This window comes from Bubalus bubalis, chromosome 3, assembly GCF_019923935.1.
Source record: "Bubalus bubalis isolate 160015118507 breed Murrah chromosome 3, NDDB_SH_1, whole genome shotgun sequence".
Classification (NCBI taxonomy): Eukaryota; Metazoa; Chordata; class Mammalia; order Artiodactyla; family Bovidae; genus Bubalus; species Bubalus bubalis.
Genome location: NC_059159.1, coordinates 156,368,268 through 156,385,331, shown reverse-complemented (window position 1 = coordinate 156,385,331; position 17,064 = coordinate 156,368,268). Strand labels below are relative to the sequence as shown.

The 17,064-nt window shown below is 36.5% G+C and overlaps 1 protein-coding gene across 1 annotated transcript; it reads right to left on the bottom strand.

The window, feature by feature from the left end:
• Positions 1-4,639: 4,639 nt before the first annotated feature.
• Positions 4,640-16,189, bottom strand: NIPSNAP3A (nipsnap homolog 3A). The gene is made up of 6 exons (XM_006069071.3): positions 16,050-16,189; positions 13,290-13,500; positions 10,876-11,034; positions 9,239-9,388; positions 5,050-5,136; positions 4,640-4,960 (listed from the first exon to the last, which is right to left on the bottom strand). The coding sequence occupies exons 1-6, from the start codon at positions 16,107-16,109 to the stop codon at positions 4,884-4,886; spliced, it is 744 nt and encodes a 247-aa protein (XP_006069133.2). The 5' UTR covers positions 16,110-16,189; the 3' UTR covers positions 4,640-4,883.
• Between the last annotated feature and the right edge of the window lie 875 nt (positions 16,190-17,064).

Sequence of the window (17,064 nt, the reverse complement as noted above, 5' to 3'; positions counted from 1 at the left end):
ATGTATGTCTCAAACATAACAGGATTTAATTTCTTGATCCTTAAGATCTAAAATGGGTTTTCCTAGTTGGCAGGTAGCTCTTCTGTACATGGTGAATTAATGACCCAGTACTCTCTACCCTGTGACTCTTCCATCCTTAGAGCCCCATCATCAACTGCATCTAGTCAGCAGAAGAGAGAATTTCCAAGGAGATAGTACTTACCAGATAGTGAGGAGTAAAATCCATGACTGCAAGTTATAGAAGGAAAACACTGCTAAGTGCTAAGAAAGTTTCCTCTGTTTCTCACAGGTTTTAATTATCCTCAAAACCCTGTGAGTTAAGCTTTATCTCCAAGTGAGAAAGTGAATTTCTGAAAGAGCAGTAATTTTCTCATTTTGACTGCTGCTAAGTGGCACATCCAGGGTTTAAGGCCAGATTTTAAACCCTAGTTGTTTACATTTATTTTAAATCACTTGAGTAATCAGTTAACTTGTTAATGTTTTATCTTTACTTGACCATCATGGATTGTTTTTACAGCATCTTTATAATTTGTTATGCTTTATTATTCTCAACATTTTATGGCGGACCAGAGTATTAATAATGCAAGGGGCCAATAGGATGTATCCAAACCCATGGGACCCGTTGTCTCTTTTGCCCCTTGTTATGTCCTTCAGGATATTGCCGAGGGTTCCTTCTATCTCTTGTGAAGGTTGGCAGAGACATTGTTTATAGCAAAGCAGCACTACTTAGATTAAAATTCCCTCAAAATCAGTGTGCTGTCTTCTGAAGATAACTTAATGGCATTAGTTGAAGTAGTCTTTATATTTGAGATAATTTTATTCTTATATAGACACTGGACATTAAAAAATATAGTTCCCAATTTACCCAAGTTTTTGGAATCATTGGAAGTTCACACTTACCACAAATAAACATGGAAAATAGTTAGGGAAAAGTCATAACTTTACAGGCTGCCTCAATATAAATTCTATCTCATGGTATTTCTCATTGAATAAGGGTCCTGAGCCTGTTGGTGTGGAATGAGGTCTGTTAGTAGGTTCATGTGACTAGTTTCATTTGTGATTACCTCTTCAATGAGAGCTAGGCCCTAATTTGGATGGTTAATTCTTTCATCATTTCTATTTAGCTGCCCTTCTTATTTTAAGAATTTCTAATAAACATTCTTTTTTAAACATTATTTTCAAACCATATATCTTATTCTTCTATTTCAGAGAACATCAGTGATACCTATTTCACAGATAAGAGTACATCAAATTCATGTAGGAGCTGTCATGTGTATTAATGACTTGTACTTAGTTTCTTCTTTCTTGTTCTCTTTCATTTCACTTTGTGAAGCTGATATTTCCATTTTACAGATTAAAACAAAAATAGCGACCAACAAACTCAGAGAGGCTAAGAGCCAAAGGTAACGAAGTCATTTAGAGATGGGCCATTCATTTTAATACTCCCCAGTAATCCAGTGTTGGAGTAGACAGTTGGTATGCATTGGCGTGTTCCACTTTACCAGGTTCTCTACCTGCGGATCAAAAACATTTAAAAATAATTCCAGAAAGTTCAAAAAAGGAAACATGAATATGCTGCCCACAGGCAACTATTTACCTGGCATTTACATTTTATGTACAACTAATTCCATAGCATTTGTATTTTAGTAGGTATTGCCAGTAATCTAGAGATGATGAAATCTAAGGAGGATGTACATAGACTGTATGCAAATAGTATACTCTTTTATAGAGGACTTGATCACTGTAGATTTGGGTATCTTCCAGGGTCCTGAAACCAATCCCTTGAAATATCAAGGGACGTATGTACCATAACTGTTATTTCTCCCCATTAAGTGTTTCCATATGTTTATAAGTATTGTTTCAGTGAGTAAACAGTAATTGTGAGTAGCTGACAGGTAAACAGGATCACCTAACAGTTTATTATTTAAGACTTTAGGTAGAAAGTCATCACTGGCATTTAGTGATCTTATACCAGTTCAGACTGAGCTCTAGTTAATACCTGAAAGTGTAGATCCTATATTGCTTCATGGAGCATGGCAATTATTGTTTCTGCTTATCTTCTACAAAATATCAGTGTAGTCACTAGGAATTTTATATGACCATGCATAATGGGTGTATAAGACTGTTCTTGTAACAGGCATCTGTTAGAATTTTTGTTTCTGTTCGATTAGAGTTGGGCTATAAAAAAAGCTGAGTGCTGAAGAATTGATGCTTTTGAACTGCGGTGTTGGAGAAGACTCTTGAGAGTCCCTTGGACTGCAAGGAGATCCAACCAGTCCCTCCTAAAGGAGATCACTCCTGGGTGTTCATTGGAGGGACTGATGTTGAAGCTGAAACTCCAATACTTTGGCCACCTGATGTGGAGAGCTGACTCATTTGAAAAGACCCTGATGCTGGGAAAGATTGAGGGCAGGAGGAGAAGGGGACAACAGAGGATGAGATGGTTGGATGGCATCACTGACTCGATGGACGTTTAGTCTGAGTGAACTCCGGGAGTTGGTGATGGACAGGGAGGCCTGGCGTGCTGCGGTTCATGGGTTGCAAAGAGTTGGACATGACTGAGTGACTGAACTGAACTGAATATGCTATACGTTGTTGCTTCCCAATTTACTTACAGCCAGAAGAATTTAACTTATTTGGGTAATTTCACACTAATATTTCTACATTTAAATTTTCAAACCAAAGCAGTCCTTTGTGTCTGAGAATTTACAACTTACTGCTCTTAGAAGGTAAAAAATAGTGAACCAAACGGAACCATCACTAGACATTGGTGGTTCAAACCTGTTAGTTTTGAAACTCTTGAACTTTTTAATTTTATTCTATTTATCTATTTATTCACTTTTGGGCTAGGCCATTCCCAGACCAGGGATGGAACCTGGGCGCCACCCTCCCCCCTCCCCAGGGAATTCCCTCTCAGACTTCTTTCAATAGTTTCACTTTGGTACTGGACTCAGAGAAATCAGTTTTGCATTTGCCAAAGCTGTCAGGTTTTTGACTTGAAAATGATGTTTTAACTCTGAATAAAATAACTTTACTTATTGAGCAGGTGTTTTTAGAATATCCCTGGGATATTCTTCAGATAGACATGTGTGCATGTGTATTTCCGCCTCTAGTGAGTCCTCAATTGCATCAGTGATCCCTCAGATCCTCATTAACTTTCTCTTTGCAGGAAGAGCTCATCAGTGGACATGCTTATGTCCATCTGTGTCACTGTTGTAACGTCCTTCTTCCCAGCCAGCTTTGTTGTGTTCCTAATCCAGAAGCTCATCAGCAAAGTGAAGCACCTGCAGTTCATCACTGGAGTGAAGCCTGTCATCGACTGGCTCTCCAAATTTGTCTGGGACATGGTAAGACCACCTATCTGATGCTACTTCATAAACCCCCATCAGGGCTCTAGATTGGATGAATAAAAGAGCCTCTGGCCTTCAGCAGGAAGTGTTCTAGGTATCCAAAGATGAACGAAAGAAGAAAAGGTAAACAGAGCTGTAAACTTTCATGTCACCAAACACGGCATTAAAAACAGAGCTGATCTCACACCAGAGCAAATATGTCCACATGGATGGCAGTTAATACAACTACCACCTCATTCCCTGAGAACCTTTCAAAGAAGCTGAGGTAGAAGACTCTCAGTTAAAACTCAAAGCTAATGCCTCCAATATGTTTGATGGATTTGAAACTTCAGAGTCAGGGTGTTCTTTGATTTACTAGGAAACTCATCTGTCCTCCAAATTCCTGAGGACCAGGTAACTGAGAGGTGATTGAGCTCCCTGTTTTTTCAGTTTCCCCATGGAGAGCTAATTCATAATTTACTATATTCTTTTTGCAATGTGTTAGAAACATTAAATAACATAGCTGTAAGTACAGATTACCAGGAGAGCTTGGTAGTACCAAATCTAGTTTAAGAAGGCTGAGGCACTCAAACACTGAATTTGTTTGCAGGAAGATATTATATTATCTGTGATGGTACTGAAGAAATTCTTTTAAGGTTACTAGCAGGGTATTTACTTGAGGTGACTTAATATTTACAATAAAGATAGTACATTATTATTGTCTCATTACCTTATGGCAATACAACAACAGCTCCAGAAATGAGGATACACATATAAAACACAATAAAAAGAATCAGATTGTATATGTAGACTTTTATTAGGGCAAACATTTCCATAAGCAAAAATATCTCATTAAAACAGATGACCAAATATCTTTATTAAAAGTGATCCAAAATGAAGTAAAAATTAGTGAAACTGACTATAAATGAAGATACTGCAGCATATAAACCAATGATTCATCAATGATGTTTAATACCAGGACCTAAGAACCAAGTAAGTAATTAATGTGATAAACATTATTAATACAGATGACACAGATAACATTGTACTCTTCCATAGTAAAGAAATATGTTTAATATTTTTATGAACCCCATTTGATATTATAAAATAAACCTGACTGGACAAAAACTTTTAAAATTTCAGAAAAACAGACATGATGAAAAAGGTAATAATGTATACAAATAATTTAAAGATATTATCATAGATATGGAAATGTAATAATCATTTGAATGTAAGAAAATGCTACAAAAGCAGAGGGTTATCAAAAGAGAGAATGAGAGATATTCTCAAACAAATGAAAAATCAAGATCTGGTAGTAAAGGCAAGTATTTTTAATATATGACAGACACTAAAATGCCAAGGGGAAAATGAACAGACTGTTTCCTGAAGTGGTAGTGACAATGGACAGATGTAGCTTTTAAATATGCAAAGGACACAGCAAATTAACTTACCACCTCCTTCAAAATAAAGTGAGAGTCTCTTGGGAGAATTTAAGCACCGATAGCAGATACATCTTATGACAGTTCATGAAATGCTCTGTATATCACTGGAAAACTATTTCAATGGTGAAAATGATGTAGGAATCAGAAGCATATTCTGCTGAGACTCAAGGAAGTTAACACTTTCCCGAACTGGAAATAAATTTGTAAGAAGGCATATAAAGTTATTGACTAAATCCGATTTGTTGTCAGAATAACTCATTCCTAGTGAAATAGCTTACCAGCTGCCACTACCCTGGGATCCTCATGAGACTGATGTCTCCCAGCTGCACGGCTGTCTGCACTCTCGTTCCACCAAAGAACATGAACTGCAGAAATAAACCAGAAATAAATGTTAAAGACTGTGGTGTTACTACCAATAAGAGACAGAAACATTAACCAGAAACTGAAAGTCCTATTCTTTCAATCAAAATAGTGATTATCACAGGTAATGCTAAGTATGTTACTGATAAGATGCCAGAGGGGCCAGAGATTTGGGAGAGAAATTTATAATTAGTCAAACTAGTTTTGTAGATGAAGAAAGAAAAAGCTGGAAAAGAGAAGTAAAATAATGCAGCTAAAGACATAATTAGGCCAAGATCCAAATTGTATGACTTTCTAATACGTTAACTTTATTTTAAAAAAGCAAGATTATAAAAAAGTTGTGCTTACTATTGAATATTTGGGTGATGGAAAGAAAAAAAAGTAGGATATTAAGTGTCTAAGGAAAAATTCTATTAAGTGCATTTGCTTTAAAAAAATGGGAGTAAAATCACATTAGGATCTTGCTGTATATTATACTTAGTAACAGATTTTTAAAAATCAACAATTTGTACTTCCTCTGGAAATAACATTAATTTTTAATGGCTATGGAAATTACTTCTTGTAACAACATTTCATCCCAACCCCTTATTATTGGCCAATTAAATTATTTTCACTAATTCAATATTCTTTGAAATACTGGGATAATGTTCTTGTGCATAAATTTTTATAATATATACTATCTATATAGGAAAATGCAGAGAAAGAGAAAGTACGAAGCATTTCTATACCACCCAGAACAAACTGTTTTAATACTTGGTGTAACTCTGTCCACAGTTATGCATATATATATTTGTATTTACACACACACATACACACACACACAGGCTTCTGTAGTGGCTCGATGATAACAGGTATGCATACATGTTTATGTTTACACACACACACGCACACGCACACGCAGACACACACGTGCTTCTCTGGTGGCTTTGTGATAAAGAACCTGCCTGCCAAGGAAGGAGATGCAGGTTCAATCCTTGGGTCAGGAAGATCCCCTGGAGAAGGAAATGGCAACCCACTCCAGTATTCTTGCCTGGGAAATCCCATGGACATAGGGGCATGGTGGGCTACAGTCCATGGAGTTGCAAAAGAGTCAGACATGACGTAGCGACTAAACAATACATATAAACATGTATAAGAATATATCTTTATAGTTATATATGACACATATTTATATATCTATTTATGTATCACATGTGTATTACATAAAGAAGGTCATACAACATTGTTTCCAAAATTTCCTTACTATAAACAATGCTGATATAAACTTGATTAGAGCAGCAGTACATGTACATCTATGATAAGAACATTTGCCACTAACATTTGTTGGGTGCTAGCTATGGTGCTGGGCCTGGTTTAAATTTTGCATGTGTTAACTCATTTAGTTTTCATAATAACCTTAGGTACAGGTTATTATCACTTCTGGATGAGGAAAATAAGGCACAATAAGGTTAAGTAACTCACTCAAGGTCATAGAGTTTTAATTGGTAGAGCTGGGATTCAAACCCAGGCAGTCTGGATCTGATTATTTTCTTAATATAAACTAGAATTTAAACTGAGAGAAGCAAAAAGTATCTAAAATGGAGATCATGGCATCCGGTCCCATCACTTCATGGGAAATAGATGGGGAAACAGTGGAAACAGTGTCAAACTTTATTTTTTTGGGCTCCAAAATCATTGCAGATGGTGACTGCAGCCATGAAATTAAAAGACGCTTACTCCTTGGAAGGAAAGTTATGACCAACCTAGATAGCATATTCAAAAGCAGAGACATTACTTTGCCAACAAAGGTCCATCTAGTCAAGGCTATGGTTTTTCCTGTGGTCATGTATGCATATGAGAGTTGGACTGTGAAGAAGGCTGAGCGCCAAAGAATTGATGCTTTTGAACTGTGGTGTTGGAGGAGACTCTTGAGAGTCCCTTGGACTGCAGTGAGATCCAACCAGTCCATTCTGAAGGAGATCAGCCCTGGGATTTCTTTGGAAGGAATGATGCTAAAGCTGAAACTCCAGTACTTTGGCCACCTCATGCGAAGAGTTGACTCGTTGGAAAAGACTCTGATGCTGGGAGGGATTGGGGGCAGGAGGAGAAGGGGACGACAGGATGAGATGGCTGGATGGCATCATTGACTCAATGGACGTGAGTCTGAGTGAACTCCGGGAGTTGGTGATGGACAGGGAGGCCTGGTGTGCTGTGATTCATGGGGTTGCAAAGAGTCGGACACGACTGAGTGACTGAACTGAACTGAAGTGAACACACTTACAAATATACAGTGTACATATTATACACTATCCTCAAGAAGTGAAGTACTGATTTATACTCAGCATATTATATTTTCATACTCCTAGTACACTGAGCATGAATTTAAGATTAAACGATGTGTGTACACATATTTCAGTAGTTTTTTAAATAAAAAAGTATACACATTCATTATAGTAAATTAGGGATTTAAAAAACCTTTAATCTGATCATTTAAATATGACTATATTTTATGTCCTTTCAAATTTCCTTCTCGTAGAAGTAAAAACATTCATGTTTCCTAGAATGTAGGCAAAAACAATTGAAATAGTAAAGCTTTTTATTTATATTGCCAAATTACTGGAGGGGGACGAGCTTAAGCCTTGCAGTACAACAGTATTTGTTTTTCCCTGGCCCCTCTAATACTGTATCTTTAATACATTTTTATTAGGTAAAAAATGGCATCTTATTATTGTTTTAATTTGCATCTTCTTTAATATGTATTAGTCACCTATGTCATCTTGGCATAAGCTTTTCTTTTGGATTTATTTATATATATATATAAACACACACACACACATATATACACACACACACACATAAATGCACAAAATTTGAGCCTTTGAATAATAAAATCATCAGTTGATTATTTTTTTCTTCATAGTTTCTTCATTTGTTTTTGGCTTACAAATGTTGTTTTCACATATTAATAAATTTATCTATATTTTGTTTCCATAATTCTATGAATTCAGTTTTTAACTGAGATCTATAATCCACCTTGATTTTATTTTAGTGTATGGTATGAAATGGCCATTTAATAATTATCATAATTTTTCTCTTCTTCTGTATTTCTCAACTGGGACCAACATGTGTTTTTGCAGAATCCAACTTTTTTATTTCTTTTTTTACAATATATTAACAGAGTCTGAATTTCTGGGGAATGATTAAGTCAGTTTTTGCATATGTTAGGTTTCAGATGTCCATTAGACATGAGCAACTGGATATTATGGATTTTCAAATATTAAAAGCCTTAATCAGTTATTATTTCAGATAAACTTTATAAACATTTTCTGAGTTTGCCACAAAAAAAAAACCTACTCAAATTCTGTTTGGAGTATCTTTCAACTTTAAAAGTTAAGTATCCCAAACAGATGTTTTTATTAAATAAATCAGTATGATATATATACTATGTGTATCTAAGTAGTGAGAGATTGGTTAATTTATTTCTTTGGGTTTGTCTGTGTTTTTAATATTATAATAACTATATATTACTTTTCACCCCAAAACAATCTCCCTACGTCAAATAATAGTATTTTCAAAAAAAATCACAAAAGGTACAAGCTTTCATGTATAAAATAAATAAGTTGTTAAGACAGTTAATTTTAAAAGTTTCCATCATAAGAAAAAAAAATTTGTAACTATGTGAGATGATGGATGTTAACTAAATTTATCGTGGTAATCATTGCACAATATATCCATACGTCAGATCATTATGTTCTACACCTTAAACTTATAGAAGATTATATGTCAATTATATTGCAATAAAACTAGAAAAAAATAGTAAAAGTACATTAAGAAAACGATGAACAGGTGATTTCTTGAGATTCTTTCCAGTTTTTAAAAATTTTATCATTTTGATATATCAGAGAAAAGAGCAGGTCAGTATTTGAAAAAGGCTTCATAAGGTATTGATATTCTAAATAAGATTGAAAACAGGTTTACTTAACTCTTAAAATTACAAAAAAACTAGTAGTTTGGCAATAAAAAGTAAAATACACTCAATAATGAGAACAGAAACTAACTGACCCAAGGAGCTTAACAGTAGATCAACAGTATACTTTGTAATTTCATAGAGGAGATGGACAACTGTACCTCTGTTGAGTACTCCGTATTCTGCATGGAACACTCCAACTAATTTTGTGTAGCCTTGATTGACATGAGTATGAACTGCCCTTTTAAATGGGTCACCCCACAGAGCTGGCCCACCAGGTTTCATCTGAAAAGTAGCCAGTTCATAGACTCCTAGAATAGGGAGAAAAATATTTTACAGAACACATTCAAACAGTTTGTAGTCCTGTCTAGTTTGGTTCTGGTGAAAAGCTAATCTACATATATAGATTTGGAGGATCATACATATATACATGTTTATGTAGACATATTTATTAATAATGTGCACTGTTTTTCTGTGCTTTTATGTTTAGAAAGTCTTTGTTTCAGTTTCAGGACAAGTTGTTTTAGCTTAATGTACAGAACAAAGAAAAAGGGACTAGAAGATACAGGTAAGTTATTATCTAAAATATTTTTAACCTATAAAATTAATAAAATAGAACATAGAATAGGACTTTTTAGCTGCCTGCATCTACACTTTCATAATAGAAATGAATAAGAAAGTATTTTCCACTTTCTTACAGTTCTACTCTTCTTTGCAACTTTCACTACTTTTTTGCTTTATATAATTGCCTCCTATAGGTTTGCATTTCTACCAGCAACAGCAGGCAAACAATGGACCTCAGAGTTTTTGAGGGAAAATGAACCCTAAAGGAGATGCTTTTTATTATTCCTAAATATCCAGGTAAATACTTGAAAAGAATTTTACCTTTGGATAGAAGTATAGAGTGGATGGACAAAAAGAAACCACAGGACTGGTAGATTTGAGAAGTAGAGGAAAAACATGCAAGTTACTGAAGAATCATGAGTAACACAGAGGAAGAGAACCAAGACTTGATATTATCTTTGAAGTCCAGCAGTTCATTTAGATGGTGCCAAAAGCTGAGGGGGATCTAGGCAGATAAGGATCTAAATAAGACTTTTCAATCTCTTGTAATCTAAAATGCACTACAGAATTGGGAATAATGGGGGGAATAAAATATCATTTAAATTAGTTTATGCTTTTTCTAATCTGACCTTTGGTTAAAACTGGATTGAGGTAATAATTTCTTTAAGTCAGCAAGAAGTGAAATCAGGAAGAAGACAAATCTTTAGGAATTATTTTCAAACTGAGAAATAAGAAAGAGGAAGACACAAACGTTAGACTACAGTAATATAGCTTGGCAGTTTCAGTTAATTCATTCCCCCCAAACAGTCAACTTTATAAGCAAATTTATACTTAATGATTTGAGATTGATAGTGATTTATAGAAGATACTTTTAGAAGTTTATATTTTTTTTTAATTATGATAAAATATCATACATTATCCCTCATTTATCCACATGTGTTCCTTGTTCCCAAGGCCCAAATTCTCAACCTTTAGTGACCATGACAACTTGTTCTATAATACAGCTAAATTTTAAGCATCAGTACAATACAAATTTGGAAAAATAGTTCATTATTTAATGCTCATTTTTAAAATTAAGAGCTCCAATTTATTTTTATCTCAACAATCAACATATATTCCTATATTAAGCAAAAGAGTAACTTCATTTTTCCCACCAGAAGTTTAGTTTTTATAGTTTAAAATCTTAAGTAGTTTCTTCATCAAAGTTCAAAGTGAGTAAGACAGAAGCACTTACCTTCTTTTGGAGGTTTTACTAATTTGCACCATGGCACCAGATAAGTGATTTCACTCTCTTGTTTATCAATAAGAGCCAAATTTGGAATGAGAAATTGTTCTTGCCATTCCTTATCTTTGGCCAAGGCTTTCCGAACTTCACTTCGATGAGCAAAATTGTCTGTAGGAAGGAGTAAGAAAAATAAAAATGTTTGATTTAAAACTACCTCTACTTTTTCTGGGTTTCATTCAATTTTATAAACATACATCAAGGCCACATAAGAACTGTGCTATATTACTGGCAATACCAACATTGTTCCCAATTGTTCATGGTCTTAAGCGGGAGCAGCAATGTAATCAATTAATGATAATGTCATACAGTAATGAGCTTTATATGCTCTATCCACTTAATAGGTAGTTGTGCGAGTTAGGTAAGTTATTGAATCTTTCTGTGTCTGTTTAATTCCAGGGCTGACATGAGGATTAAATGTATTAGTACATGAAATGAGCTCAGCACAGCAGAGTGTTTGATGCCTAGTGAGTACTCAATATACGTTAACTATACTTACTAATTTTATTGAGGCATTTAAATTATAGTGCCAGTTTAGAAAAACACTTTTTCTTTGTTAGTGATGATGGTGAAGAGTGGTCAGGTCAATGTACAATTGAATTAAATTTAACATGAAGTTAAATTAACATGAAATGAAGTTAAGATTTGCTTTTCAGCCTCTCTGAACAGCTTCTAAAGAAATAGTGCTCCTTCTCTTACTTGTCACCCATTCTTTTTTACCCGATACTATTTCTCCTGTTTGTTACCTACATGTTACTAACATATAGGCCTAGAACTACTATATTTAGTAATAGGACTTTTTAAGACTAATGGTAAAAGAGTCTTCTATGGTTTATGCTGTGTAGATAAGGAATAACAGTTATCTTAGAGCTAATGTAAGTTATAACAGGATGTTACTAGTAATTTTCTTAGTGGAACATGATTCAACTGGTGGTGCATAAAGACATAAGTTGTGTTTTAATGGGGTTTGTTCTATTACAACAGGGAGAGCCCCTAAATTATGGCCACGTTAAATACAGAATGAGTAAGAGTGCATGCTCAGTGGTGTCCGACTCTTTGTGACTCCATGGACTGCAGCCCATCTCCTCTGTCCATGGAATTCTCCAGGCAATAATACTGGATTGGGTTGGCATTTCCTACTCCAGGGGATCTTCCTGACCCAGGGATGGAACTCGATTCTCTTGCATTTCCTGCATTGGCAGGCGGATTCTTTACCACTGCACCACCTGGGAAGCCCTTTACATATAAAACTACTTTATGACTATTTGGACACTGATGTCCAGACATTAAATGAAATTATTAAGTTGTGTCTGACTTCTATGACCTCATGGACTGTAGCCCATAGGGTTTCCCAGGCAAGAATTCTGGAGTGGGAATTCCTTCTCCATTTCCTTCTCCAAAAATTATTTAGGTATCATCAAGTCCTTATGTGACTTCACAAAGATCTGATACTGCAGCAATAAATATTCTGGGGATTCTTGTAATCGTTCTCCTTTTTCTAAACCAGTGGTTGGTCAGCTTCAGTATCAGAAGAACTCACTCAGTCCCTTTTCTTTTACCTCCATAGACTAGTATAATGACAGTGAATTCCTTGAAACTCTGGGGGCACAAAAAAATCAAACATGGTCCTGAAAACAACAGAATTATTGAATCTTACAGGTGGATGAGTGGTTTGAAGTTAACTATCATCCCCTGAAAGTGAAAGTTGCTCAGTTGTGTCCGACTCGTTGTGACCCCATAGACTATCATAGAGTCCATGGAATTCTCCAGGCCAGAATACTGGAGTGGGTAGCTGTCCCCTTCTCCAAAGAATCTTCCCAATCCAGGGATCGGACCCAGATCTTCTGCATTACGGGTGGATTCTTTACCATCTGAGCTACCAGGGAAGCCAAGAATACTGGAGTGGGTAGCCTATCCCTTCTCCAGTGGATCTCCTGGATCCAGGAATCCACTATCAACTTCTATTTCCCTAAGGTCCCCTAGATGTGTGAATGATTTTCGCTAAAACATTAATATCCAGATATAGCTTCAATATAAAGAAAAATAATTCTTTTCTTTATGACCCTAACCCACTTGGGTTCTTGCAATCACTGCTTTAAATTTTTCATAAAAAATCTTTACAATAAGTCACTCTAAATGTTTTTTTTTTTAGAATTAAAGTTTAGTTCACAATATAAAGGTTCTAGTGATGGCTGTTAGGTGTACTGTTGAGAAGAATAATCACTGAATTTATTTTTGGTATTGCTTTTTAAAAGTTTTACTTAACCTGTATGTTATTTAAAGTAACATAGATCCAAGAACTAAGTCTCATGTAATATCTAACAGAAAGGACATCTGTACTAAATGCTTAAGCTATTGACTCATACCATACTTCCAAATATGAAACACTTTATTCATTCTGCCTCCAAATTCTACACTCCAGTATCCAACCAATTCAGAGTGAACTGTCCGAAGATGAATGTTTTTCTTAACATTTTCCAGGAATTCATTCATCTTTGAGGGCTTAAGATAATAGGTACGAAATTCATAGAATGTTCCATCGTATTGTCTGGGGCCTGTAGCAAAAGATGAACACACCTGAAGAAAGATAAGGAAAATTTAAATATTCTGGGAAATAAGGGTTTATAATATTATGTTACAACCAAATCTGAGTCTGGAAACAAGGGACACACATTAAATTTATAATCTGTTTGGACTTCTGTTGTCTTCTCTCCATAGAATTTTAGAGATATGTCAATAAAGATGCCCGATTTTAAACATTCTATAGCTTACTGTTTCCTAGGAGGAAGTCCACCATTAGTCACTTTTTCATGAGAAGTTGCTCACAGGAAAGCACTGGGGCACTTTCTTTACCAAAGGACTACAATTAGGATCCTAATAGTCTTTACAAATAGTTTATTACCTTTTATCCAATATTCCATCTTTATTGAATAGTGTACATGTTAGAGTTGAAACATTTAAAACAATTTCTAAATATACTGGTATTTTGGCTAGCACAATGAAAATGTGTTTACTGGCAAAAATCCATTTTTTTAAGGTTCTTAAAATAATGGAAATTCCTGGTCAGATCAAAGTATTTTTTAAATCCAATGAAGTAGACCACTGGTCAAAAACAGGACAGGAGTTTAACTAATGTAACAGGAAACTATGATCTAGCCAATTGTATTGTAATATGGTGATACCCTGTGTAAACCCTAGGGAAAAAAAAAATCAGTGTCAGAATTGTCTGAATAGTTACTAGGTTTTAATTACAGATGCAATCTGCAGAAGGGCATTTAATCCACCCAATTATAGCAGGTTGATGTAAATATCAGTTAAGAACCATTAGTTACTTCTGTAATAGTCATATGCTCACAATGTAAATTTCTAATTTGGTTCTCTGAGTGAACTTAACTTTCAGTAGGAAATGCTTTGTGTATTGTATGTGTTTGTGTGTATACAAAGGTATATACAAATACATACTCTCTCTCTCTCTATATATATATATACACACACACAAATATACACACACACTCATATTCTAGTTTACATATCCATCCTGTTTAAGTTTTGTTAGCATGTGCACATTTCCTGAAGTTGATTATACCAGAATTATCTATTAAAATAGTTTAGGTACTTATAAAGCTATTGATGAATTTTGGCCTTATTTTGACTACCTGATATGTCAAAGAAAGCAGTACGCTTCATGCTGTGACATATATTTTATTTACCAAACACAATAATACATATATTTTACTTAACTGTGTATAAGGCTTAATTATAATCTCTTTTGAGGTCATTCCAAGTCTATGATGAGTCATATTCTTATTGCCCAATTGACTACGCTTGCCATCAAAAACAAGTGCAGCTGGCCCTGCATTTGGCAGATGTTCTTTTGGTGCCATTTTACCAAACTTCACTAACCCAATGTTAAGCAAATAAAAGCTGCCTACTACTTATAGTTTAAAAATATTATAAATAAAATATATCAGATATCAGAAAATGGGTCAATGGAGTAGATGTAACAACTTTTCAGGGAATTCATATTTGGAGATCAAAATATGTGATCAACGGCACACATTTTATTATCACTGGCAGAAGAAATATACAATAGGGAAAGCTCAGGGAAAGGTTAACAGTATGTGATTTGTGAGAGGTCATGAAGTGACTTTTGTTGCAAGGCCACTAGAACTGCAGGGAGAGGAATCATGAGTGCTTCCTTTTCTCTAAATTAGGGCTCATTCTCCTTAGTAGTGACTTTCAATTCATTTATAAGAGAACATCTGGTTGACATTTAATAACGTCAAAGTACAGAATAAAATTCTAAGGAATAATTCTTGATCCTGCCCCAGTAGAGAGAATCAGGATAAAGGCTGTAATGATAATCTCGGGTGAAGGAGCCATCAGTGGTTTCTCTTTAGTCTCTACCAGAAAGTCAGTTTGAGAAGGAAGTAAAAGCCTGAACATCAAAAGGAAAAATCTCTAGGTTAGATTCACAGAATAGGCCAATCCCTGACAGTTAAAGCTGAATCACAATAATCTATTTTGTACATTTCTCATCCAGATTAAATGAAGTTGTCATCATCATATTTGCTACGAGGTTCCTGACAGTGGCTGACTCGGGCACCAATCCCTGGAGACAGTGACAGCTGGGCAAATGCTCCACCACCCGAACCCTGGGCCCTCTCTTTAAGGTTCTCTGCCTGCAAAATGCTGGGAGGTTGTGTATTTCATTTAAAAGGGGGAGAATTGTTCTGTTGCTCCTTCAGTCTGGAGGGGCTTGTCAAAGCATAGTAAGAGAGGCCTCTGGACCAGTGCCTAGTACAGGCCCCAATGCGGCAACTGCAACCTCGCGGGTCCGCCAAGACGCAGCAGCTGGCGCTTCAGGCGAGTCCTCACAACCAACGGGCACCTAGGCTAGGCGACCCTGGCAGTGGGTCTTCTCCTAAGGGCTCCCTTCGTCCTTCCGCGCGTCCCAGGGACCCCGCCTCCGGATTCCGAGACTTGCTAGAACTTCTCGTGCAGCACCACGCGGGCTGGTCTGGGACACTGACGCATGCGCGGCCCGCGCTCTACCGCCGCAGACGCCCACGCCCTCTGCTCCCCTCCCCCAGGAAACGTTTTGGGCGAGTCCCGGCGGCCAGTACCTGAGGCGCCATCGTTGGAGCGGCCAGGGCCCTAGTCAAGCTCCTTCGGAGGGCAAACATGATGCGGCTTCGAGCGCTGAGAAGGGCAACGGCCGGCACTCTTCCTTAAATTCCTCCTCTTGTGTCTTCCTGACTGGCAGGGAGCAGCTCCTGCACAACTGCGGGAGGCCGGCTCTGGGCGGGTCGGCTCCTCCTCCAGAGGGGGGAGGGGGTAGGGGGTGGGGCTGAGCGCCCCGTCAGCCCACGTCCTCCACCAGCCGAGCGTCGGAAGCGTTTTTTGTCAGCTCTGACCCTCTCCGTTTATTCTCTAAAACCTTCTTATCCTCAGCGTCAGAAGTGATATTAGAATTAGCAGAATGTTGACGTCCTCGTTCCTATACCACTTGTCTGGGTCCATCACCTCGTCTCCTTGCGCGCCTGCGTACAATTAATTCGTAAAAGCGCGCGTGTGGAACGTGAGTTGTGTGACCAGGGAGCCATCACTTTTCTCAGTGCATTTTCATTCCCCGTCAGTACCCACAGCCTGAAGTTGTAAGGCTTCAGATAATTTACATTGTAATTTTCAGGAGCTCAGAGGAATGGGGGTACCGAGCTAGTTATGAACAGTTCAAAGATAAACATACATTGTTAAAATTCTGTAACCCTTAAAAGTAAAACCTCTGGTCTAGTCTTCCCTATCCCTGATTATTGCTCACCAGAATAACTACCTTCTAACATTTCGAGCTTTGTCTTCTAATGCCTGTTTCTGTCTTTTAAAATAATAGGCATACTCTGCTGTTTTTGTTTTGTTTTTTTTTTTCTTTTCTGTTTAGATAGCATCTCTTGACGCTCTATGGAAGAAGAGAATTTACGTCTCTAGTATATAGCACTCCCTCCCCCCAACTAATTTCCCTTCCTGCACCTAATAATGTTCACGCTGAAAAAAATCAATTAACTGATTACATCATTAATTTACATCATTTACATCATATTAAGACTTCCCTGGTGGCTCAGACGGTAAAGCATCTGCCTACAA